General features: G+C 43.4%; 2 protein-coding genes across 3 annotated transcripts in view; one reads left to right on the top strand and one right to left on the bottom strand.

Annotated features, from left to right (window-relative positions):
- LOC142585869 (uncharacterized) overlaps positions 1-19,019 on the top strand; it is a 41,659-nt gene extending 22,640 nt beyond the window's left edge. For both annotated transcript variants that reach the window (XM_075696941.1, XM_075696939.1), the window contains exons 4-6: positions 2,141-2,374; positions 5,397-5,592; positions 18,634-19,019. In XM_075696941.1, coding sequence (XP_075553056.1) covers positions 2,141-2,374; positions 5,397-5,592; positions 18,634-18,894 — 691 coding nt within the window. In that variant the 3' untranslated portion in view covers positions 18,895-19,019. The remainder of the gene's footprint in view (positions 1-2,140; positions 2,375-5,396; positions 5,593-18,633) is intronic.
- Positions 6,409-7,387, bottom strand: LOC142584451 (uncharacterized). The gene has a single exon (XM_075694595.1). It carries the CDS (start codon positions 6,953-6,955, stop codon positions 6,602-6,604), a length of 354 nt encoding a protein of 117 aa, XP_075550710.1. The 5' UTR covers positions 6,956-7,387; the 3' UTR covers positions 6,409-6,601.
- Positions 19,020-26,585: the final 7,566 nt, after the last annotated feature.

Below are 26,585 nucleotides of genomic sequence, written 5' to 3'. Positions count from 1 at the left end.
AACTACACTGCCAGCACACAGCTACACGTGGAAGTCAGATTACAGGAGACGCAAGAGCCATGCGAGCAAAACATCAGGGGACAAGTGAGAGTCAAGCACCCCCACAATGTCGCTATTCATTTCACATAGTGCAATCTTTGTGCAGGACAAGTTCACAGCATTCTCTGCACTTGTCGGAGAGTTAGAGCGTAGTGCAGGTCATGCCAAGCCAGTTCTGCAGAAGCAAGGACTGGTACTGAATGGATGGGAACTAGTTCACAAAGTGCTGGGCGACTTGAATGGAGCTTTTATTACAGCAAAGCTGTATTTGGCTAGCCGATTCGTCCATCCATCTGTCGGTCGCCTGTACGCCGAAAGCTTCTCTGGCGCAACTCCGTGCACATGCGCAAAAAAAAAAAAATGCTGGCTCTCTCGTAATTGAGAGTAGATGTAAGCATGAAATAGCTACCAGCAAAGCAGATTGGTTGGAGGTGATACTAGCTACAGTCCTAAAATGGGTTTAGTGCATGTTCGCAGCAGCACACCCCACCACAGGCACCACACCGCATCACGCCATATTGTGCACATAAAGTTTCCTGTCACAGACAGAACCTCATTGCAAGTCTCATCTCGGTCAAACAGCCATCCGCGGTGTGCCGGACACTACCAGCCTGGACTCGGCCGGATGCTACCAGCACTGCCCAATGCGTTGTGGACCTCATAGACTGCTGGCGTTGTGAAGAGCACAGGCAACTCTGTCTCGGCACCAAGAGATGACAATCAAGTGTATAGTGCACTGTATCTGCCTTTTGAACATCATTATTGGAAATGGCAAATAAAACTTCAGTGTACTAGAAGTTACAGCTTGAGTGGTATTTTTAACAAACATTTGGAAGAACTCGGAAGCAATATTATTTGTTACTTGCTTGTGAAGACACTAGCATATGTAATGCGTCCTTGACTGGTTACCTGGATGATCTTGTTTTGTTCTCGCAACTTGCGTGGATGTTCTCGTTTGAGCACTCGAATAATGGCTTTGACTTTCAGCTCAAGATCACTTGAAGGTCGGCGACAACGGGAGCTAAAGGCATTTCACACTTAAAAAGAGAGAAATAGAGGTGCTTGATTAGCCAACACCATCTAGATAGCACGAGGCCTGTTTACTCCGATCCATCACGTCACTCTATCTGGCCTGAAATTTCCATTGACAAGGCTGGCGCGATGAAAGCGGTGATGTTAAAATCACTGTTGCCTACTCGGGAGCATCCCCATTAGATTCTATGGCAGTCGGGCCAGGTAACATGACGTCATGGATCTTTAGTAAAGGCATTGTGCTATCTATTGGTGTTGGATTAGCTGTGCCAGTAGTGATGTCGTTACTCTCCGTCACAGCCAAATGCGCCCAGCAGTTTCTCTATGGCTCCAAAATGGGTATGCCACTCGTCATATATACTTCTTAGGAGCAAGCAACTTTCAATCAGCAACGCCGTGAGCAGAACCAGAAACAAGCTTGTCTGTGCCTTGCCGATGCTGCAGCCTGTGCACAAAAATGGGCTCGCCCAGCCGAGCGCAAGCAGCAGCTGCATACCGAGGGTCTGGCAGCCTACCAAGCCGTCATTTAATCAACCATCGAGATTAACCCAGTGATAAACACCGGTGCCACACGTTTCAGCTTCGCCGGTTAACCATCTGTACGGAGTGCTTGGGGGTAATATTTACGGTCACCTTCATATGCTGTAGTTCCATTTTCCGACGCAGCACATCAATCAATTTGTCTTTTTCTTTTTCAGTTAGCTTTGAACCTTCTGAAATGCTCAGTGGCTATGGTGTTGAGCTGCTGAGCACGAGGTCGCGGGATCGAATCCCGGCCACGGCGGCCGCATTTCGATGGGGGCGAAATGCGAAAACACCCGTGTGCTTAGATTTAGGTGCACGTTAAAGAACCCCAGGTGGTCAAAATTTCCGGAGTCCTCCTGTACGGCTTGCCTCATAATCAGAAAGTGGTTTTGGCACGTAAAACCCCAAATATTATTATTATTAACCTTCTGAAACATGTCGCTTTTTTTTTTCCTAATCTCTAGATTGGGGCTAGAGCTCTTGCATTATTTGTCCGACAGAGGCACAGGAGATATGAGGTGTTCGTTCTCCTGTTTATTTCTAGCGATCCAGCTGCTTGGAAGGAAAAGACTTCAGCAGATGCAGAAACCCTGGCTGTCTTGAAATCTGAAATTGAGAAGCTTCGAGCCGCTGTGTCTGCTGTGAATGAAAAGATAGGCCTGGCCCCCCGCATCAGTGAGGAATATCAGAAAACTTTGGAAAGCATAGCTGAGATGGAAGGCCGGTCTGTTGAAGCAGAGGCGTTGCAGCAGAGGAAAGCAGCACAGGAGAAAAAGCGGTAAGTACATGTTGTGATAGACCAATGGCAGGGGGAAAGGATTTCTTCGAAAGTGATAAACGAGTCTAGTTGCAGCTTCTTGTCGTCTTGTGCAGGGCCGTACCCAGAAATTATTTTTGGCTTAAGTTTTGTATTCACAGTGGTGGCCATTTTGAAATATCACTCAGTTTTTGCACAAGAATCGCACATCCCTCACCTTAACAGTATAAACACATTATGTATTTTGACATATTTTACATATGATATATATGTAAGAGCACTAAACAGTATATTGCAGTGGTTATAATTTCAGGTGGTGTCAAAACCCTTTAACCTTCTTCCTGGTTATGGCTCTGGTCTCATGTGTGTTACAGGCCAGAAGAGAACAAATTAACTAATAAAAGTAACAAAGCGCACTGTTTTACCATACATGCACAATGTCGTACAGACTGAAAAAGGCCTCTCACTGGCATGAAATTTTGTTTCTTGCCCTGTATAAGCTGAAATGAAAGTTAAAGCATGATGTCACAAATGCAGAAATTAATTGAATCTTTGCTTAACATTGCCTGTAAGACCCACTTTCTTGTTGCAAGGTATACCTGGGCAAAGCTGATACTCATTTGGTGAATGATCGAGGGTATTGCTAAGTCAATTGCACGTCAGCAATTGACTGTACCTGGCAGATTGGCCACTTGCTGCAAACAGTGCAAATGCTCTGCTCATTTCAGACAAGACTTATTTGTGCCAGAAACACTGAAGGAGGCACTGAAGATGGATGAGCAAGACAAGTGCTTAAGCACACGGTCATTACTGTTGACATTTGTGGAGGCAGTGTTTGCAAAAAAGTTCTCAATTTTCTCAACAATCAAAGCATGGCAAACCAAACTGCTGTGTTGGCCTCACTTCTTAATTTTCTTTTGTAACATTTTAACGCTTTTGGTTTTTTTTTCGTTTTTTTTTTTTAATGCTTAAGCTGTCACATCTTTCACTTATCTCTACATAGGTAATTCATGCATGAAAATCTTGTTCTCAAATTGTTTCTTTCCTCTGGTTAGCTTAGTTTGTTCCATTGTACAGTCTCACAGCGATCAGTTATCAAAAAACGATATCTGCAGTCAGTTTGTGTTCACCATCCTTGTGAGTCACTAAGTGGCCATGCATTATTACTCTTAATATGAAACAACTTAATGAGCAACACCTATCTTTAGCCTCGATTGCCAGTCAGTAGCTGTGAAATTCGACACATCATTAGGTGTAGTTGTTTTACCAGTTTACATTTTAGAGCACAGCTCTTCGTGGCTCGTTCCTGCAGCGAGCGTTGGTGTCAGCGGCAGTGGCGTAACCGAGCTATCGAGCACAACAGTGAAAGATGAAATAGTGAATGTGGAGCGGCAGACGAAAGACGCGTACAGTGAAGACCAATGAGAGCAACACCTTCAGTGACGCGCATAGGAAACTGGCTTCATGCGTACCCGCCCGACCGCTTGATGTGTACTCATATCTGGTCTCAGCTGGACCGCTCATTTTGTGCTATCATCTGCCGACGTGAGCTCTCGCTCTCGCTTGTTTGGTTTGCTTGTTTTGGTCTCGTTCATGTTTGTTTCGATTGTCATGGTTTGTGATTGTTTCGTAATTTGATAGTACGCATGTTGTGAATTGTCTGGAAGCCAAGAGGCACGAGCGATTCCACTGGAACCTTCGACGAGTCATGTACAAAAGCCGACACGCTTAAACTGCAGATCCGATTTTTACCAATTGCTAACTCTGCTATATGTCGCTCTCAAATTCTTTGCCTCAATATGTCATGAAGTGAACACATGTAGAGCTGTGCTCAAATGTTGCACTAGGGAATAGCATAATCGTTGAGTTTTATTCTAGCTTGTGTTACAGAATATTACTGTGAGCACTGATGGTCTACTGGCATAGATTATAGCGATGTGCAAGGTGGGCAAGTGGCACAGCCATGCACTTCGTAAATGTTGTCCGTGCAGCACAGTGTGCAAAGAGCTCATTATATAGAAAATGTAATGAATTGTCTTGCTGACTGGAGACTGGAAACATTCTAGGGGAATGAAAGATGTAAATTTTGCTATGTAAATTTTCCTTATTCACCAAAGTAGCTCCATGGTGTTCTGCTGGCAAGCCAGAGGTCGCAGGTTTGTTTTGCCGGGCATACTGGCTGTGTTTCAGTTGAGGTAGATCGCAAAAATGCTTGTGTGTCATGCTTTGGGTGCACCTTAAAAAAAACCTTGGGGCACCAAAATTAATCTGAAACCCTTCATTATTGTGCCCTTCGAAGGTGACAAGGCTTAAGTATGTTAAACCCTATATGCAGTTTGATATAGACAATCTTGCTGCATTGAAATACGTTAGCTTCCTATTAAGCCGGACCTGCAAGACAGCAACAGTTGCTAAGCTTGTCCAAAGTTCAGTTCAGCAGAATAATTGGTTAATATTGGTATAAATGAGTGGGGTTTGCTTCACCCAAGAAACTGGCCTGCAAGACAGGGCTGTAACTGCTTCAGTCATGGCGTACATAAAATTGCCATTTTTGTGCAGTGGTGACAAGCAATAGACCAGGAACATTAACTTTCGAGTAAACTGAAAATTCTGATTACCTAAAGTACCTCCATTTTACTTGTCAGTGAGATATAGTATCGCTAGACTACTGCTTTAGTGAAGGCACTGCAGTGTTAAATGAGACATTTGGCACGAGGCATTTCGGTAGCCATTGAAAAATATTTTTCTTCCTTTCAAATAATGCTTGCGGCCAGTAATTACCTTGTGCATGTATTTAGAGCAGGTAAGACAATTTTTTTATGAAAAAAGGTAGCATGACTGTACTATAGATATTTAATACTCTAAATAGAATGACTTGCTTTCAATGGCATCTCCAGCACCTTTGCATAAAATTCTGCAAATTCCTCTCATTTATTCATAGTTGATCATAATTCATGAGTGAAGGGGGGGGGGGGGGTAAGCTTACATTTTTTTCTTCATTTGGTTTCTAAACATGTGCTGCAGTGTGGCTCTTTGCATGCAGGATTGAACTTGAGCAATTGCACTATGCATTGCAAAAGAAAGTGGAGCTCGCCACAGAGGAGCACAAACGCCTCATGGAGAGGCAGCCACATGATGCTGGTCTCCAGTCCCGCGAGCAACGCAACCATGACGCTCGGCACGAGCTGCAACAACTCAAGACAACAGTGAAGCAAACGAGAGCCAGTGCCACTGCTAAGGTACCCACTTACGATGCATCTAAGCTTGCAGTCAGTCAGACCCTCGTATACAAACTTTTTTGTTTATTGAGATATCTTAATGAAATTTTCAGGATAGACTCATAGCAAAAGCATTAGTAGAACTACAACATTTCATGCAGTTATGCTCACTGGTTTTCAAGTTACAGCAATGTGTCAGAATGGTGCACATGATTTTCTCATTCCAGGCCTGGAAAATTTTGAAAAGGTGCTGCAACTGTGAAATTCACTGTGATGATTCCCAGATGGATACCTCAGGGCAAGACAGAGCCCTTTTTTAAAATTTCCTTGCTGAAAAATTTTAGCAGACCACCGAATTTAGTGTTGATGATTAAGGTTTTATCAATCAAATTTTGATTATATATCACAAATCACAGACACAATATATAAAAAAAAATGGGCTTGTCTTGCCCTCAGAAATTTATTCAGATGCACAATCAAAAATAAACTGATCAGCGGTTACAGAAATATGGCTGGAACAAGCAGCCTCACCAGCCAAAAAAGTCATTTTGAGAAAATGAGCTTTGAAAGTTTTGAGCATATATATCGGTCTAAAATGACCCTGCAGCGTAACTGGAGATTTCCTTAGGCACTTTCTTTGTTTACCGCCTTTCCACCTTCTCTTGTGATCGCTTCTTGACCTTTTTCAAGCGCAGAGAATCTTTCTCGGCAACCCGTTGAATGGCCAGGCGTTGGCCCCACTGATGAACATAGCCCTTGGCCCTGTGGCAGCTAGCATTATATCTTAATTAAAACTGCCTCATGCAGTGCTGTCTCCACAGCATTCAGCAACGCATGCTGCTCTTTGGGCACCAGGGACCACAGCACGGATTGAAATGATTCTGATACATTCTGCGTCTTTGCTCCCAGGCAACATTGCAGAAGAGAAGCCTGTGAGAGGCGCTCATAAACAGGTAGCAGTGCTTCTGCAACATAGCCTGGAAGATTGTGCCAATGCTTCGGAGGTGGCACACTATCACTCTTACTGGCGTTATGACGACACTGAGTCTGCATCCTCAGGGCACAAGTCGTGGTGAGGATCCTCGTCCGTCGATGTCACGTGGTGGTATGATGACATCACTGCACGCTGCATTGCAGCCACATCGTTGGAATTGTTCCATAGGGCCCAGCCATAATAGTCAGTCAACTTGTCAATGAGGGCCTTTGTCAGCCTGCCCTTCCCTCCTGAAGCCTTGTCACTTTTCTGCACAAGGTTGCGCAGTGCTGTCCCCATCCTCTTCTGGACGTGGTTCAGGCATTCCTCTTTCGAAATGGGGACCAGTCGATAACCATTTTCTTGCACAAGGGCAGAGAAGGTAGCACTATCTCCATCAGGCACGAGCATTGTGTAGCAGAGGTGGTGCTTTGGCACCGAATGTGAGAAAAGGATGACAGCTGCCTAAACCTCCATTCTCCCAGATTTATAGTCAGTGTTTTTCTGGCACACATGATCTTCCTGTCAGCTTGCATAACCTGGGTCTCCGGGCTTTGGTCCTACTTGGCAACCAAGGCACTGGTTCGATAAAACAATGGCATGCAAGATGAGGCCCGTATGATATTCAATTATTGCACCAGCTCCAATATGGGACGTGTGGCCACGCTTGTGCCATGTTCCATCAAAGTTTACTGTGATATCCCTGCCGAAATATAGATCCATTTCCGTAAAGGTGGTTTTCACAGCAGAAGCAGATTCTGCATAGAACTTGTCTGTTCACTGTGTCTGGGGTTCCCTGAATTTCTTAAGTGCTTATGAAAAGTCTTATGATGCAGGCCACGATGGGACACGTTCATCACTGCCCAAAAGTCATTGAGGACTGTTTGTCCCTTCCCTATCTGTTTTGTTGCCACAATTGCTCTTATATTCACGTCAAAGGTCATTGAGTCATCCTGACGAGCAGAACTCCATGAGCTTGCAACTACTCCACAATGTAAACATAGCACATAAAGCTGTGTTGCAAGTCCAAGTTGGGTGCCTCCTTGAAGCTTCATCCCAGTCGCAAAGCACCACTAGCATGGGATCCCGGATAGCTGGTCACCTAGGACATCCATTTGCACATGGGCAAATTTTTCGCCTTCACTTGTAGCAGTGGCAGTTTCAGGATCGCGCTCCATTGCTTGAAATTTTCGCTCCGTCGCTGACATAGCACCAAGTCTTTGTTGCACAGCAGCGCATTTTTTTATCCGCTGCCTCTTTCTCCTCACACGTCAGGAAACATGTTTTCAAGTGCACAGTGAATGACGCGATCGCACTGCCCGAGGCAGATGAAAGAGAGGATGTGGAAGCCACTGTCGATGAACGCAAGACACCAGGTGCCCTCGTCATGACAAATTCTTGCGCCAGAGGAGCAGGAGTCATCTTGCGTAGATGAAGCAGAAACTGCCCCACAGGAACCATCGGTGCAATCATCGTCGGCGCGCGGCTGAGCAGCAAGCTTCGCCATGCTGGCGAGCTTCATAGAACGCTTCCTTAGCAGGACTCTTTCAGGAATTATCAGACATTGTTTGGGATACCATCGGCCTTAGTGAGATTAGAAGAACTGGTGAGGCTTATGCATTGCTGAATTACGACCATGTCCTCTGCTTTAGAGGTCTACCAGATATGAAGCAATACGAGGTGGGATTTCAAATCCATAAGGACATAGCGGGCAACATAGACAAATTCTACAGCATTTATTTATTTATTTAAAAATACCTTACAGGCCTCAAAGTGAGGCATTGAGTAAGGGGGGCAGTACATAGAAAATACATTGAATACAAGACATCTATAAACCGTATCTGTTTACAACCTACAACCAAAGTACAACTGAGATGAAAAAAGAATTATTTAGATCACGATTCACTAGGGAAAAGAAGAAACATAAAAGAAACATAATATAATAACAAGGAATAAATCACACAGATTGTTTTCAGTGAAGTCGTGTAATTAATAAAAGCAGTAATGATGAAAAACAATGACAGAAAAGTTACGGACGCGACATTCCAATGAAACGGTAAACATAGCGACATAACAGTAATAATGCGAAAATAAGCTGTAAATATAGTGCAAGTATAGAAAGCATTGTGCGACAAACGTAAAACTTCACTTTTCTTTAGTCATGTATTCAGTCAAGGCATCACGGAATGAATCGTAGTTAGATTGGCTTGCAATGCTGTCCGGGAGCGAATTCCTTATTCTGATAGCACGAGGAAGAGCAGAGTAATGGAATGCCTTTGTAGACCCGTAAAGGCGGGCATAGCTGAAATGATTATGAAGCCTATGTGACGTGGAGTAGGGTCCTTTCAAGCATGCGGGTGTTCGAGTGGAGTGAAGGAATTTGTGGAACAGTGTTAAAAGGGCAATGTCTCGGCGAGTGCTCAAGGATTGTAATGAAAGCTTAAGTTTTATTTGTGTAACACTAGACTGGTAGCTGTAATCGTTTATGATGAAGCGGCTTGCTCTATTCTGGATCCGTTCTAGCGTTTCAATTAGGTATTTCTGGTGAGGGGACCTAATGGGAGATGCATACTCGAGCTTGGGACGAACGAGAGTTAGGTAAGCCAGCTTGCGAACATTTGAAGGAACATTTCTTAAGTTGCGTCGCAAGTACCCCAACGATTGGGAGGCATTAGCTGAAATGGACGCGATACGCTCTGTCCAAGAAAGATTTGATGAGAATAGAACCCCTAGATACTTATATTGTGTAGCTGTTGTAACAGTGTAATTGTTAATATGGTAGGGATACTGTGAGGTTGCCGACTTCAGGGTAAAAGACATTACTTTGCATTTTGTGGTATTTAAAGTCATTAGCCATTTATTGCACCAGTTATTGATTTGTTGAAGGTCTTGCTGAAGAACGAGATGATCATCTGAGTTTTTAATAGGGCGATAAATTATGCAGTCGTCGGCGAATATTCTTATGTGGAGGACAAATTTTGAGGTAAGTCGTTAATAAATGTGAGAAAAAGCAAGGGACCGAGGACGCTACCCTGTGGTACACCAGAAGAAACGTCTGTTACGGAGGAAGAGTAGTTATTTGCAATAGTAAACTGCTGATGATTAGACAGGAAATTTCGGAGCCATGACAAGGTAAGACAGTCTAACTTAAGTGCGGAGATTTTTGATATTAGGCGACAATGTGCGACACGGTCGAACGCCTTCGAAAAATCAAGGAACAAGCAATCAATTTGTAAGTTATAATTTAAGTTAGTGTGTAGGTCTGTTGTAAATTCAAATAACTGTGTATCGCACGAGAGGCCCTTCCTAAAGCCATGCTGATTATGAAAAAGGAATTTGTTAGTCTCAAGATGTCTGTAAATCTGCGAAGCGATAATGTGTTCAAGCAACTTGCAGGGAATGCATGTCAATGAAATGGGACGATAATTCTCACAGGAGTTCCTGTTGCCATTTTTAAATACAGGTATAACTTTCGCCATCTTCCAATCTGCGGGAAGGTGGCCTGTCGCAAGTGATTGTCTGAATATGTAAAAAAGAATTTTTAGATATTTCTACCGTATTCTTTAAAATCTTTGAGTTTATACCATCTATGCCACATGAAGAAGACATCTTAAGGTTATTTATGAGAGAAGACAGGCCCTCCAAAGTGACTTCAATAGGTTCCATGTATTGGTAGCCTAATTCTGAAACAAAAGTTATATTTGAAGTGTTCTCTTGTGTAAATACAGAGCTGAAGAATGAATTAAAGACCTCCGAACATTCACTGACTGGAATAGAAATATTGCTGCTGTTTTGTAATGATAATTCATCTGAATCGTTAGGCTTTATTATTTTCCAAAACTTGGCAGGATTGTTCTTAAGCAGCTCAGGAAGATCATTAGAAAAATATTTATCTTTAGCTTCGCCTAAAGCTGAGCAGTACGATTTAAGGTACGTTTTGTAATTCTGCCACGCTGCTGATGTGCTATCTCACTTAGCGATATTATAGAAGCGTTTCTTCTTGTTCCTCATGCGCTGAAGCTTTTTAGTAAACCAAGGGTGCAACTTATCGTTAGTTATATTAACGAGTGGAACATGCTTGTCTACTAATGCGCACAGTGTATTTTTAAACATGAGCCAGTTTTCTTCAACGGATCTATCGTAAAATGATGGCCACATTGTGTTTTTGAAGAAAGTTTCAAATTCTGAGATTATTGTTTTATAATTGCCTTTATTGTAATCGCGAATTTGTTTTGTCGTTTTACCCGTAACCGGTGGCGTTGTGTTTATCGTTATTTGGAGCAAATGGTGGTCGCTGAAACCATCCAAATATTCTATGTGACCTATTGTTTCAGGTGCTGTACTAAGAATGAGATCTAGAACATTGGCACCACGTGTTGGTTTCATGACAGCTTGAAAGAGATTAAAGTCTAAAGACAAGTTGATGAATTCAGACGATATATGACAAGGAGATGATAAATTCGTCCAATCGATTAGTGGATAATTGAAATCCCCAAGAAGTTAAATTAAATCAGCCGGGAAGAGTTCAATGGCTTTGTTGATTGTGTCGCGGAGAGCATTAATGAAAGAATTGTTAGAATCTGGCGCACGGTAACAATTACCTATTAGTATTCTAGAAGATGACGTCGTGCAGGCCACCCAAACAATCTCTTTCAATTAATGAAAGGGTAGCAGTAGTCGTAATAAAACGTAATAAGAGGTATAGACTAAAGGTAGTACAAGCCTGCACTCCAACATCCAGTCACGATGATGAGGAAGTAGATCAGTTTTATGAAGATGTTGAATTAGCGATGACAAAATTACAAACTCAGTATACAGTAGTAAATGGGCGACTTCAATGAAAAAGTGGGGGGAAAGTAGGCTGGTGAACAAGCAATTTGAAACTATGGCATCGCTTCTAGGAACGCTAGAGAAGAGGTGCTCGTAGAATTTGCAGAAAGGAATAAGCTTCAAATAATGAGCACCTTTTTCAGGAAGCGTAGCAACAGAAAGTGGACCTGGAAAAGCCCTAAGGATGAAACAAGAAATGAAATTGATTTCATAGTTTCTGCTGATCCCAGCATAGTGCAGGATGTAAAGTGATAGGTAAGGTAAAGTGCAGTGATTGTAGGCTAGTGAGGGCTAGGATTCACCTCAATTTGAAGAAAGAAAGAGCAAAATTGGTCAAGAATAAACAGGTCAACCTAGAGGCAATAAGGGTAAAAGCAGACGAATTCAGGCTGGTACTTGCAAACATATATGCAGCCTTAGAACAGAAAGAATAAGGCGACATATGATAGAGGTAATGAATGAAACCGTAAGTAGGCTGGCTTCAGAGGCAGCAATTGAAGTGAGAGGCAAGGCACCAAGGCAACCAGTAGGCAAGCTCTCCCAAGTAACAAAAGACATAATAAAGAAACGACAAATAATGAAAGTGTCCAACTCAAGAGATAAGATAGACTTCACGGAACTGTCAAAACTGATCAGCAAGGCAAAAATAAGTGGTATTCGAAACTATAAAATGAGAAAGACAAGAAGCCGTAAAATATGGACGCAGCCTGAAATCAATGAGCAGGAAACTAGGCATAGGACAAACCAAGATGTATGCACCGAAAGATAAGGAGGGTAATGTCAGGAATCTCGAAGATATACTAAAAGCGGCGGAAAAAGTCTATGCTGACCTGTACAGTACCCAGAGGAGTCAGGATACCTCCATTAGAAACAGTAATGAACAGGATACAGAAACTCCTCCTATATCTAGCAATGAGGTCAGAATGGCTTTGCAAGACATGAAACGATCATATGATGACCATATGATCATATGATGATCATATGACATGGATCATATCCATGTCATTGATCAGATAATTGAGAAATCCGCAGAGTACAATAAACCTCTTTATATGGCTTGCATAGATTACGAAAAGGCATTTGATTCAGTAGAGATACCAGTAGTCGTAGAGGCATTACATAATCAAGGAGTACAGACCGCTTACGTAAATATTTTGGAAGATATCTACAAAGATTCCACAGCTACCTTAATTCTACACAAGAAAAGTAGGAAGATACCTATAAAGAAAGGGGTCAGACAAGGAGGCACAATCTCTCCAATGTTATTCACTGCGTGCTTGGAAGAAGTATTCAAGCTATTAAACTGGGAAGGCTTGGGAGTAAGGATCAACGGCGAATATCTCGGCAACCTCTGGTTTGCAGATGACATTGTTCTGTTCAGCAACACTGGAGACGAGTTACAACAGAGACGGCGAAATAGAGAAAATTATGTGCGATCGGCCACCACAATCCCATAACTGTCTGAAACAGCCCTCTTGTAGGGGTGTGGATTTCCGGGCAAAAGCACCAGAGTACAGAGTTGTATCCACCCGGATACCAGCCCTCTGTGCACCAGCTGGTTTCGCATTTATCATAAATGCCGAGAATAAATGAAAAGCTTTCTCATCCCAATGGTGAATACCTCAGAAACCTTCGGTTTGCCGGTTTGCCGATGACATTGTCCTATTCAGCAACACTGCAGACGAGTTGCAACAAATGATTGAGGACCTTAACAGGGAGAGTGTAAGAGTGGGGTTGAAGATTAATATGCGGAAGACAAAGATAATGATGAATAGATTGGCAGGGGAAGAAGAGTTCAGGATCGCCAGTTGGCCTCTAGAGTCTGTGAAGGAGTATGTTTACCTAGGTCAATTAATCACAGGGAACCCTGATCATGAGGAGGAAAATTACAGAAGAATAAAAATGGGTTGGATCAATACGGCACACATTGCCAGCTCCTGACTGGAAGCTTACCATTATCATTGAAAAGGAAGGTGTACAATCAATGCATTTTACCAGTGATGACATATGGGGCAGAGACTTGGAGACTGACAAAGAAGCTTGAGAACAAGTTAAGGACCGTGCAAAGAGTGATGGAACGAAGATTGCTAGGCGTAACATAAAGAGACAGAAAGAGAGCGGTTTGGGACCAGAGAGCAAATGGGTAGAGGTGATATTCTACTTGACATCAAGAGAAAAAATGGAGCTGGGCAGGTCATGTAATGCGCAGGTTAGATAACCGTTAGATCATTAGGGTTACAGAATGGGTACCAAGGGAAGGGAAGTGCAGTAGAGGACGGCAGAGGACTAGGTGGTGCGACGAAATTAGGAAATTTGCTCGAGCTAGTTGGAATCAGTTGACGCAGGACAGGGGTAATGGAGATCACAGGGAGAGGCCTTCGTCCTGCAGTGGACATCAAATAGGCCGATGGTGATTATGATGATGATGATGGTGGTGGTTTACAAGTCCAGACGCCTGCACCAAGACGCGGATAGTTTGTTGCGTCACCCCATCGACAGCTCTGACTCCTTGACATCAAGAATTCTGCTTGTGTTTTCTCTCTGTCGCAGCTCCTCCGTATCGCCGACGAGCAATGTCGTGGTGCCTAACTCAGAGCGCTTGTAGATTATTTTGAATCTGCGCCCAACGACTCTTCCTTACGCCTCTTCGTTCTTCGGGATGGTACTGTGTACTGTCATAATGTTCATCCCGATGGCCCCGACCTCCTCGTCATTCCAAGGCACCTTCATTTGACTGTTTTTAAGGAACTTCATGACGCACCCACCGCTGGACTTCTGGACATGTCTAGAACTTACGACAGAGTACACCATTGCTTCTTCTGGCCCGGTCTTGCACGTTCAGTGAGACGTTATGTCGCAGTTTGCAAGCCATGTCAACACCGCAAGAAGCCATCCCTGCTTTCCACTGGTTACCTGCAGTCACTTGAAATCCTGGTAGAGCCAGTAGGTCGTCTCAACTGGGACCTCCTGGGCCCGTTTCCGTTATCCGCATTGAGGAACAAGTGGGTTGCTGTCACTGCTGACTACGCGACCAGATACACCATTGCGCATGCTCTCCCAACCAGCTGCACAACTGATGTGGAAGATTTCCTGCTACACGTCATCTTGATGCATGGAGCTCCACATCAAATGCTTATAGACCGAGGCCATACCTTGTTCAAGGTTATTGATGACATCATGCGCGTCTGCTCTATTCAGCATCAGCTTACCACCTCATATCATCCTCCAACCAACGGCCTGACTGAGTGATTCAACCAGGCCCTTACAGATATGCTGGCAAAATACCATATATACTCTAATCTAGGCTGACCCCGATTCTAATCCGACCCCCGAATGTCTGAAGCCCAAAAAAAAAGAAAATTTAGAAAAATTACCTCGACTGTAGGCTAAACAAAAAAGTGAGGGCAGCATGCACAAAATGAAAATAGCATTTATTTAATATAAGCATGCCGAGCCCACTCTGTGCCATCATTGCTGCTAGCCTCGTACGTTTGCAGATGCGCACAAGCTCGTGTCTGCGTGCCCACGCATGTGCAGACAGTGCTGCATGGCTCGTACGCGTCGAAACATGGCACAATCTTGGTGAATAACTCTCCGTTGTCACGCCCTTATCTTCCTTATCGCTGTCATCTCCTCGTTGCTGTAAACACGAGAAGCGGCTCCCGTTGCCCCCTCCAGCAACGGACGTTTTTGTCATCGATGCTGAAGTCCCGCTCGGCATGAACGTTTGACGCCTTTGTGGCTAGCACATCTTGTCGATTGCAAGAGGAACTGCAGTGGACTCGCCTGTTTGGTGCCATTGCAATAACGCCACGCCGCACGCCGATACAACACAGGTAAAAATGGTGATGTCGCTCGTGTACTTCAGTTGGCTACTGGTGTGGCTGCGGTACTTACTTTTCTAGATGCCGCTAGCTATGCGCCACATTTATAATTTTCCATTACAAACCGGCACACTTTTGAAATTCTCGAATCTAAGTCGATCCTAGAGCTCAGTATATGATTATTTGAAAAAAACTGTTGGCCTAGATTCAAATAAATATGGTATGTTTCAGCCAATCACCGCCATTGGGACATTGCTCTAACTTACATTACCTTCTGCTATAATTCTCGCCTTGCCACTGCCGGCTATTTCCAGTTCTACCTCCTGTATGGCCATGAACCCGTGCTACCACTAGACACCTTGCTACCATCGATTACGACCTCGACAAGTGAATATGCCCCCGGGATACCATCACTCGTGCTAACCACGCTCGACAACTTGCACGCGCTCACCTATCAGCATCACAAGAGAACCAGAAGCATCCCTATGACCTTTGTCACCATGACGTGCACTTTTCACTGGGTGTGTTAGTGCTGCTTTGGTTGCCTTCCCGTCAAGTAGGCCTTTGCAAGAAACTTTTGTCTTGTTACAAAACCCCATATCACTTGGTTTGTCAAGTCACTGATGTCACCTACGAAATCGTTCTAGTCAGCCTCGCAATGTCCTCCGCTCCAATCACCAGTGATATCGTCCATGTCGCCAGTCTCAAGCCCTGCAACTCCCTGCTTGCCACAGATATCTAACGGCACAAGGACGGTGCTTTCACTGCCGGGAATTGTGTTGCGAAACAACAAACACTCAGGAGACAGTGATGCAAATGAAGACGAAGACGAGCATTAGGGCTTGGCACGAGCTGGATTCCATCTTAGTCAGTCGTCCATGTCTTTTCACACGTAACAATATTATATAATTTTATATACACTTTTATATTCATTGTGATAACAGCTGTTTATAATTAGAAAAATATCTTTAACATATCCAAATTTACGAGCGTTATTCGATTTGTATTTGATTCGATCTCAAATAGCTGTTTACATACCCTTGCTTTTTTACCAGTGAAACGTTAAACCCGTCGTAATCTTTGCACGACTGGTGCAGCTGTGACCTATTGACGCGTTGTAATGCCTTCGGAAAGCATACAGTAATCAATTAAACATTGTTGCAACCACGCACACTCAATAAAGACAACAAACACACTCTGCATTCTGCAATGACCACTCAGGCGTTTCAGGCTTCTTGCCTCTAGCTAGATGACAGCGACTGGCTTCACATTTAGAGAGCCACTTCCACTTCAGAAGTCCCAAGTATATTGTCACGTGGTAGTGACGGTTGAGGACACAGCAAGAAAACTGTGAATGGCAAAACTAACTTTATTGGGCGAACCTGTGCCCAGAAAAAAACAGGCTACACTCAATACTCAATGAAAACAGCGAACTATAGTCGGCGAGTGTCTAAAATCTGATCAGCGAGTCAAGCGCGTTGGCTTTTATAGATCAGTCGTCAAATGTTCCAGAGCAATCGCTGGGACCCGTGAGCCTTCCACAAAGTTCTGTGCCATTTGCGTTGCGCGTGCATGCAATCAGATTACACAAGGTTCGGCGACAACAGACAGTGGATAGAAGCATCAATAACATTGTAGAAACTTCTGATACATGTAGACGCGTCCTGCGCTGAGCGATAACATTTCTTAGACGGTAAAATGCTCACCCGTAAAAGATAAACAAGTTCGCGTGTCAATATATAACCTTTTTCTCCTCTGGTGCCGTCTCGAGTTTTCCGAACCCATGCGCTACGGTATTCCCTTTCTGTTCCTTGTCATATGCTAGCCCTCTGTTCCAGCTGCCGTAAAGGATACATGAAAATCTAGGAGTCTCCAGATTTCAGAATATTAATTAGTAATACTGAGGCATTGTTAACATGACACGGAAACTGAACAATGATCGTTATTCTGAAAAGTTCATTATTTTTGAAGTTCATGGTACTAAAATATATTTACATTGAAGCTACCTTAAGCAGTCAGCAGGGGATCTCTAAAAAGTTTGTTAAAGGGACCCTGAAACGATTTTGACGCTTTTCTACAAATGTTCTGAGTCGGTAAAGTAGGTCCTTCTGATCATTAATTGATGTATCTAAGTGCTCTGCATGAAGCATGCAAGTTATTATAAGGTTTTTAAAATGTACATTGCTGCCGATCGCAGCACACTGCTCGTCTGAATTTTTAGCCACCCCTACCCATTTGATGTCATTCACCCAATTGACGTCAGTAGGGCGAGCTATCCAATAGGCTGCCCAGGGCACGTCATCAATAATTTTTACCACGTTATGGTGGACAAATGTTGTTCATAATAGTTGGAATGAAGTAACAGAAAGAAAATGCACAAGAACAATTTCTCAGTACACTTAAGCACTTCCGGCACACAGCAAGTGTCGTCTGCTTGTGTTACAGCGTGCTTCGGTTTGACAAGAGCTCCGCGGTTAGTGATGGTCTCAGTCTTTTCGTGAGCATCATGATTCTCCTTTATTGCGTCGTGGGCTGCAAACGTAGCAACTAGCAATATGTAAAGCTGCGACATTGTGTCCCTCTGCAAGGCAGAAGACGAGCAAAGTGGCTCCAGTGTATCGGAGTGTTGCTATCCGATTGGCGCCAGGATTTGTGCGTTTGCAGCCATCACTTTACACCGGAGGATTACTACCACAATAGCGTTTCGCGAGTCCAGTATTCGGAAACGCAAACGCAAAGGGAGAGGGCCTGGCCGTTTGACTGGGCCGTTTCACGGGATGAGCAGAAGCTCAAACGTAATGGTCTGTACAGTGCAGCCACCTGGTGGTACAGTGCTCAACCAAACACAGTAGCAGTAACGAAGTGTATTCTTCTTTGCTGCTGGTATAAATATTTCACAGGATCGCAATCGATAACACATTGTTTTTGTAAATGTTTAAAATGTTTTACACTTGGTTATAGCAATATTAGCTCTTTGGCTGGTTAAGCTCTGCGCCACCAGATGGCTGGACCATGTAGACTGATCAGGCCGCTCACGTAAGTCTACGCTAAAGTTCCTTCGTCAGTTTGAGTTGATGCTTCTATAGTTCCGTTAAAATGCCTAGCTCGCCTGTGGTTACCGCAATACCAGACACGTTCAGCTCTGCGACAGAATGCTCGCAACGCACGCTGCTTCGATAGATCTCACTTGCGGTCAACTGCCAAGCAGCTGGCGTTTCATCTGTTGTTTGTAGTAACAAGGTTTCACTATGTTCAGAGTGTTTCAGGGTGCTTTTAAGTCTGTTCACTGGTGGAATTAATACAGACAGTTAATACATGTTCTGTTGGATGATCGTTTGTTTGCCGCACCTGTGCTGCTAAAATGCAGTTCACTGGTTTCAACATTTGTTTGTGTCACGATCTTTTAACCCCATGGGTACTTTTGTGCATTTGCAGCTGTCTGAACTCGATGCAAGAATTTCAAGCATGCAGGAAGAAATAAGCACCTGTGAGAAGGCAACAGAATGGCATGTTGCCAGGAACCAGCAGGTTATTGACAGGATGTTGGAATATCTGGATCTTCTGGTGGAACGCTTTGAAGCTACTTTTAATGAGGATAGTCTTCCACAGATGTGTAGCGAGGACAAATTGCTGCGGTCCACCAGCGAGGACGAACAGCCGCAGTTAAGCTCCGAAGATGGACAACCAGGGTTGTAATGGAAAACAGGAAATAACTGCTTGGCTGTGTGACGTTTGTACTTTATTTATTACTGTTTTATATAACATCGATTTTATGCATGTACCTTGTAAATAAAGTCATATTTTGTATGCGCAAACAATAATGCCTGCCTTTCAGTATGAGATAGCCAAATGATTTAGTCCACATTGCTGTCTGAATTTGCATCACTGCATACCTTTTTTTTTTTTTTTTTTCTGTCTCCTTATTGCATGGCACATGTCGAAACTAAAATGGCCCTGCAATTATTTTTCTACATTATAATGAAAAATTTGCTGAACTGTAAACGAAGCTCCCGTGAACATGTGAGCCAAATATTTCACTGTAGGCAATTTGCAACCTTAAGTCAAAAACTGCAAAAAAAAAAAAGAAAATTGCTTGCTCTCTCCTTCGCAATGTCATCATGCAGCTATGTAGCAAGCAGAGACATGGCGACATTCTCAGTAATAATATTATAATTAATTTGAGTTAAATAAATGAACAATGTATGTCTGCAATCTCAAAAAGATGGAAGAAAGCATTTTATCTTAGCGCTGCCAATCTACACACATCAGTTGTACGTAGCTGGTCTGCTGCGCGTTACCTCCGAGAGAGCAGCGACATGCTGTGTAGCGGGGATATCAGAGCCGCTGCAACGAGCTCTCCCGCTGGAGAGAACTTTTGGTCAAGGCCTTGGCCCCCTTACCATCTCCTCTGTACTGCATGCTTGTGGAGAAGAAAGGAAATTCTCTCATCAGTGCGATAACTACTCCTTACTCCACTTATTCTTAAAGGATTTTAAAGATATTTGCAGCAGGAGATCCATGAAGTGATAACCTTTAATAGTGAGGCCATTCTATGATTACTAAGAAAAGTGTTTCAGAACCCGTTTAGTACCAACTGCAATGAAATTTCATGCCACCTAAAAAGCCCACTTTCAGATAATGTAGATACAGAGCAGCCTCTGTGCAGAATTTTGGTTGAAATAGTATGAGCAAATGTGCAAAAAAATATATATATATCAGTAGACAGTTTCGATACCAAATTGAAGAAAACACCACCGCCTGACAGCAATGATACAAAATAACAATACATATTTAAAACCAGCACACAACTACCTCGTGCTATTAGATCGGGAGGTACCCACAGTGTGCTGGAAATCTGAGGCAATGTGTTTGGATTTGTGTTGCATCTGCAAATCACCAGGTGCACTTATTGTCTGTTAAGGTGCTAAGCCTGCAGAAAATGAAACCGGCCTACAGTTTTGATAAGATTGCTTTAATTTCACAGTCAAACTTCGTAACAAAGTTGCATCCAACACAAAAATACTGGGTGGCTCAAGATAAAGTAAACCCAAAGCAAGTTATGAACACATGAACTGCAAGGTGATATTGTAATGAACAGATCAAGGAGTTCAGACAACTATTTATTGTGGGCTAACTTGTGCCTGGGGAGTAAATAAAAAGATGACTTCCGTGTTCCAAACAGGAGATAGGAATGCAGTCTTCTCTTTTTCTCTCGAGTGTCGCTTCACCTCTTGTTGTATTCCCCGACAACGGTCACATACGATGCGAGTGCGTGCGGCAAATGCACGTGCCAGTATGTCTTCGTCTTTTACACCAATACGGTATTGTCTTCTGGGAGAGCGCACGAACCTGCACGCATTGTTTAAAGATGGTTTCTTCCTTGTATCAATATCATACAAATAGATAAAAGACTAATGCCTACTTATGTGGTTCCTCTGTCTCTACAAGTAATGCTGTAAATGTTGACCGCCGTGATCCAAAAACTGATGCCAGGCAAACATTTTGTGTTTTAATATTGCCTTGCTGTTCATGGGTTCTTCACTTGCTTTGGGTTCGGTTTATCTTGGGCTGCCTTGTACCTTCATTGTATTTGCTATAAGCATACAGGCTGATATTGGTTTTAAAAAATTTAGGTAATTTTGTATTTACTTTGTTATATTGGAGGTGTGACTGTACGACTAATTTATACCCAATTTAGCCAGTAAATATTTTATTGTGATTGGCATTTCCATTTCTATAGGAGCATTCAGACCAGGGCAAGGATGCTCCTTTGTAAGTGCCCTTGTGTTTTGTGTGTGATTATTTGTACCCTGTGCGAGTTTTGATTTCTTTCCAATGTACAACTGTCTGCTTTTTTTTTTTGATACTGTCAATTCTACAGGAACTAACAGGAGTGGGAAAGGACAAATTTGAACATAATACGAAGTACAAGATGCAAAGATGGGCAGATATTCAACAGAAAGTGTATGCACATAAAGCAGTTGAACAGTACAGTCTCTTGGCACAAAACAAAACATAAAGGCATGAAAATATCACTTCACACAGGAAATACAGTCCTACTGCTTGGTCTAAATAGCAAACAACATTCTCAATATTTCGAAGGTATTTGGTCAATGTTGAAGATGATACAGCGAAGTCTGGGAGAGTGTTCCAATCTTTGCAAGTGCGCGGGAAATAACTGAACTTAAAGCTGTCATTGCTTAAAACTGGTAATAGAATAAATTTACTGTGGCGATGTCTGGGCATTTCGTAAGTTTTGATTTTTAAATGTTTTGTTTATCCTAATGTACTTGTGGATAATAAGGTAGAGGAATTCAAATATTTCCTTTTTCATGGGCTTTAAATGCATTTTGGCTGGCATGCAATGCATTTTGCAAGGAACCAGTTTTATCCAAAGGAATTTATATCCCAAGACTGAATGGACATGCTCATTTAGGCTGAGCGCTCTCACTTTTCAAACTCGAGAGCATCACTGCCCAGCCATCTCGGCAAAAGCGCATTGACTCTTCCACAGAAGCTGGAGACTTGTGCCTAATTGCAAAACCTCAACTACAATACCTCAACTAGGGTGTTATGCCTAGCAAACAGACAACCAGCTTTTACCAACTGACATTCAAGTGAGTGGCATGCTGCCATTTGTTTCACACACAGTGCAATCTTTGTCCAGGACAGGTTCACTGCATTCCCTACACTGGTAAGACAGGAAGGTCCATTTGATGTACCTTGCACTTCGTGAACTAGTACTGTACTCCAGTTTAGTGCCAAGTCTGTGATTGCTCACAAAACCAGCCTGACACCTCTTGCATGGGCTTTGCACTCCTTCTGAAATTGTTGGGAGTCCCTTGAAGTTCTGCACAAAGGCTGTATTGGGTGAACCGAATGGCAACGTGCAAACAATATCATGTTTAATGGTGAAATTAATAACAAGGTGCAGCACCCAACTAGTTGTACTTCAATTCAACGAAGTTAGTAGGACCTAAAAAATTATTTTAAATTGAGTTGAAACACCATTTATCTTCAAGAGCCTGCGTGGGCTTTGTCAGACTAAGGTTGAGAATTAAGACAACCCACATTTCAGTAGAGTGGCAAGTTCGGCTAGTTGGTGGAAGTTCATCTTGTAACACTGGGGTTACTTGAAAAGATTCCTAGCCATAGCCCTTTTGTTTGCCATGTAAAGCCACAGGTAACAGTTTGTTCCTTGCACGTGCGGTGTTAACTATGAATTCCCTTTCTCCTGTGGCTGTGTTTGTCGGTCAGACCGGACGCTGTATTAATGTCCATTTAAAAGAACATTTTAAGAATAAGTCATCTGATGAGCATTCCCATGTAGCAAAACATTGCAGGGATTGTGAAAAAGAGACAAAGAAGGTGTGCCTTCCACTTCTAGAAAAAAGCTTTATTCTGTCATAGGGATCGTCATACACAGGAGCTGTTTCAGGCATATGTTGTAAGGAAGAAAGTGTGTGTATGCATTAGCGACCTTTCCATTGTGCTTGCTGATTGTGAGGTGCAATTTCTGGATGCAATATTCTGACAGCAGCGATTTTGGATGGCCTATCAGCATGATGACATCATTTTGATCAGTGTATGTATATATGTAATTTTTCACCCAATAAAATTCAGTTGTGAGTCTGCGCGCGTCCCGTCCTTTTCTTCTTCTGTTGTCCGTGTGTCTTAGCGCAGTAACCCCAGTATTACAAGATGAACTTCCACCAGCTAGCCCAACTTGCCGTTAATATGTTTCTTTTGCATCGGGCTCTGTTTATACTCCGTGTTTATTGAATCCTGCTTGTTTGGCATCCATCGTCGCTCTGTGTGTTTTCAAGGCTAGGATTGCAGCCTGACATATTAAGCAAGGGACCATTGCTACAGATACGCAAACCGTGTTCGGATTTCTACAACCCTCGGCTGGGCGTGCCCAGAGGGTGAACCACATCATCCGCTCGGAATGGTGGAGACAGGCACGGTTCTTCCAAGATTGCCTTCTTTTGTAGCCTGTGCCCAACATGAGGAAGACCCTCGGCAACAAAAAAGAAACTTCTTAGACTGGAAGGCGTCAGCAGAAAAGGCTACGGAATTTCTGTGGGATTCTGCATTTCCACTGTTGCCCAGGAGAAGGAAGAAAACATCTGCACTGCAGGGAAAGGTGGTGTCTGAGGCTACTGCTGATCTACCGGTGCATGTGTACAGAGTACTACAACTTGGTCCAAAATTTTGCCAGTAATCGACGCTCTCCCCTGCTGAGAAACTTGCCCTAGCTAGGACTATCTCCTGCCAAGTGCCGGGAGACGTTTGGCTGCGTTGCACTCAGGAATGCATCCAAGTCGTCGAAAGTGCTTCAGGTAGTCGCGCATATCAACGAAGCTAAAGCCACTGGTGGACTTTTTAACGTCATCCAAGTTGTGCCTACTACCGTCTGATAAAGAAGGGTCTTTGTGGCGGTTCCAGAGCCTGTGTATAGGTTTGTTCGATTCAGAAAAAGGTGCACGGCACCACAAACGAAAAGGTGCAGGGGGTGCCGGGCTGCACCCACTCGCTGCAAGGTTGAAGGGTGCAGTGCATCGCGGCAGCACTTTACCTTGCACCCCGTTCAATCGAGCATGGGGGTGCAGGATGCACTGCTGCACCTCGGGGAATCGAGGGTCTAGGTACAGTGCACTGTGAATAGGTGCAGAGAAACTTGGCTGAATCGAATAGACCTTATGTGGACAAGGCTAGTGCCACGCTGAAAAGGAATTTTATTCCTGCCGCACTCAAGAACGCCAGGGTTAGAAACTGTGCTTTAGCACTCGTAGAGGACCTAAACCTAAGCCGCCTTCTTAGAAATGTAAAAAATGCTGCAGGGTCGGAACTTCGGCTCTTTTTCTCTGTAAAATGTCATAAACCAGACCTATCTTTTTGCTCAATCGTATCAGAAAGAGGAACTTGGCAATGTGTTGTTTCTGGTTTCCTTCAGGAGTACCTCTCAAAACTAGAGGTTGTAGATCTGTTCTTGATACCCAATCCCATGGCAGTGGCACGGTATTTACAGGATACAAACCCAGGCTGATGCAATGCGTTCAGCATAGACGTTGAGGATTTGTTTTGTGCAATACCCCAACCAGAACTTATGATTGCTGTAAAGGAGTGCATTATGGAATATAAGGAGTAGAAGTTCATTCTGCAGTGTGGTATCTCTGTGGAAGCCTTTTTGGAACTTCTGTCTATGTATTTGTCATCCACCTACGTTTCCTGGCGAGGACAGCTTTTCATTCAGAAGCCGGGGGTCTGTATTGGCTCCAGAGTAGCACCCGTCCTTAGCGACATCTTTCTGTTGAAAGTTAATAGGGCCATCAGTGACAATCTGGGTAGGATAGCTGTTCACGTTTTTCGCTATGTGGATGACTACTTGCTATTTGTCGACAGGGGAGGGCTGGAGGACCGGGTTCTGGATGCTCTGCGAGTATTTAAAAAATCAGGACTAGGACTGAACTTCACGGTTGAACACCCTCATGAGAATGAGCTACAGTATTTGGATATTCGCCTGAGCTTTGAAGTGGCTCATACCTGCTGGCTATTTCATCCTACATCCATAAAAGCACTTAAGTTTTTCTTCAGGGCATTCTAAAACAGTAAAAAACGGCATTGTTGTGTCTAGCATTGGTGCTGCCCTGATGAACTCATGCGGCCATACAGTAACAGAGAGTGTTAAACACCAAGTGGTTAGACTAAATACAGCTGGTTATCCGAGCTCTGTGGTAACAGCGACTTGCGAAAAATTAAGAAAGTTAAGTGTAACGTCACTGCTTCAACTCGACAACAACCAGGAGCATAAGAGGCATGCTGTGATACCTTGCCAACATAAGTTGTGGCACAACTTGAAAAATGTGCTTCAATGTTATGGGGTGATTCTAGCGTTTTCTTCTCCTTTAAAGATGGCCCGTTTGTGTGCACAGGTCCTGAGAACGATTGAAAAGATTCCTAGCCATTTGCCGTGTAAGCCACCGGTCACAGTTTGTTCCTTGCACGTGTGGTGTTGTTTACGAATTCCCTTTCTCCTGCGGCTGTGTTTATGTTGGTCAGAGTGGACGCTGTATTCATATCTGTCTAAAAGAACATTTTAAGAATACATCATCTGACAAGCATTCCCACGTAGCAAAACGTTGCAGGGATTGTGAAAAAGAGACAAAAAAGATGTGCCTACCGCTTCTAGAAAAAACAAAATTTTATTCCGTCATAGAAATCGTCATACATGGGAGCTGTTCGAGGCATATGTTATAAAGAATAAAGCATGTTTGTGTTAGCGACCCCTCCATTGAGCTTGCTGATTGTGCGGTGCAATTTCTGGGCACAAGATTGTGACTGCAGCGATTTTGGATGGCCTATCAGCATGATGACATCATTTTGATCATTGTATATATATATATATATATATATATATATATATATATGTCATCTTTCACCCAATAAACTTCAATTGTGAGTCTGCATGCGTCCTGTCCGTTTCTACTTGTGTTGTCCATGTGTCTTAGCGCAGTAACCCCAGTATTACAAGATGAACCCACATTTCATCTCTACTGTAACAGATGCAGCTGGCACAATCTGATAAAGCCCACACTGTGCTCAGAGCTCGGAGTGCAGAGACACTGAAACAGACAGTTTCGTAAGAAAAGTATATATATATATATATATATATATGTAAAGGTGGTTGACCTCGAACTGACAAGGCAACGCGGTAACCTACTTACTGTAGCAATACATCAATAAATTTCGAAGCACTTTGAGCACAGTGGTTATCCGTAATGTATTTCTTTAGGTATAGTTTCTTCCAGAGCTTTGTTAAATCAAGGTTTGACTGTAGTTCAGGAAGTACAGGCAAATCCAAAGGATTTATAGTGCAGGGCGTGCACGTGCAAATGGTGGACCAACTGGTTATGCATAAGCAAGATTAGAGCACGGTCATCCCACGCACCTGGGCCACAATTTGGCCTTCAGCTCAATTCTATGCCAGTGTCATCATCCACCATTCACGGCTGGCTGATCCCATTGATTTCACTGACTTAAGATAGCTCTGACCACTAATGAAAAAGCACAAACAAGAATTGCATTAAGAAAGGCATCACTACAAAATTGTGGCCCAGTTTCATGCTGGCTTGCCATCACAGCACATAATATTAGTACATTAGTATTCTTGGGGTATTTCACACACTTTCCGGGCACTGTCTGTCTGTCCATGTGCTTGTTTCTAATCGTTTTCCCTCCTACCTGGGTCACAGGTATCCCATGGTCAAATGGGTAGCGCATTGGGCTGTTGCACAGAGGGCAGAGGGTACATAACCAACCATCGGACCAACTAGGATCGCCGAGTATGTGGCAACATGTAAATATGTGCCACTCTTCAACGAACC

This window comes from Dermacentor variabilis, chromosome 6 (assembly GCF_050947875.1).
Source record: "Dermacentor variabilis isolate Ectoservices chromosome 6, ASM5094787v1, whole genome shotgun sequence".
Lineage (NCBI taxonomy): Eukaryota > Metazoa > Arthropoda > Arachnida > Ixodida > Ixodidae > Dermacentor > Dermacentor variabilis.
The sequence above is the reverse complement of the archived record's forward strand: the minus strand, read 5'-3'. Positions and strand labels throughout refer to the sequence as shown.

Bases quoted from the DNA above. Each gene is read 5' to 3' on its own strand.
- LOC142584451 (XM_075694595.1), bottom strand. From the start codon at position 6,955: ATGCTCGTGCCTGATGGAGATAGTGCTACCTTCTCTGCCCTTGTGCAA.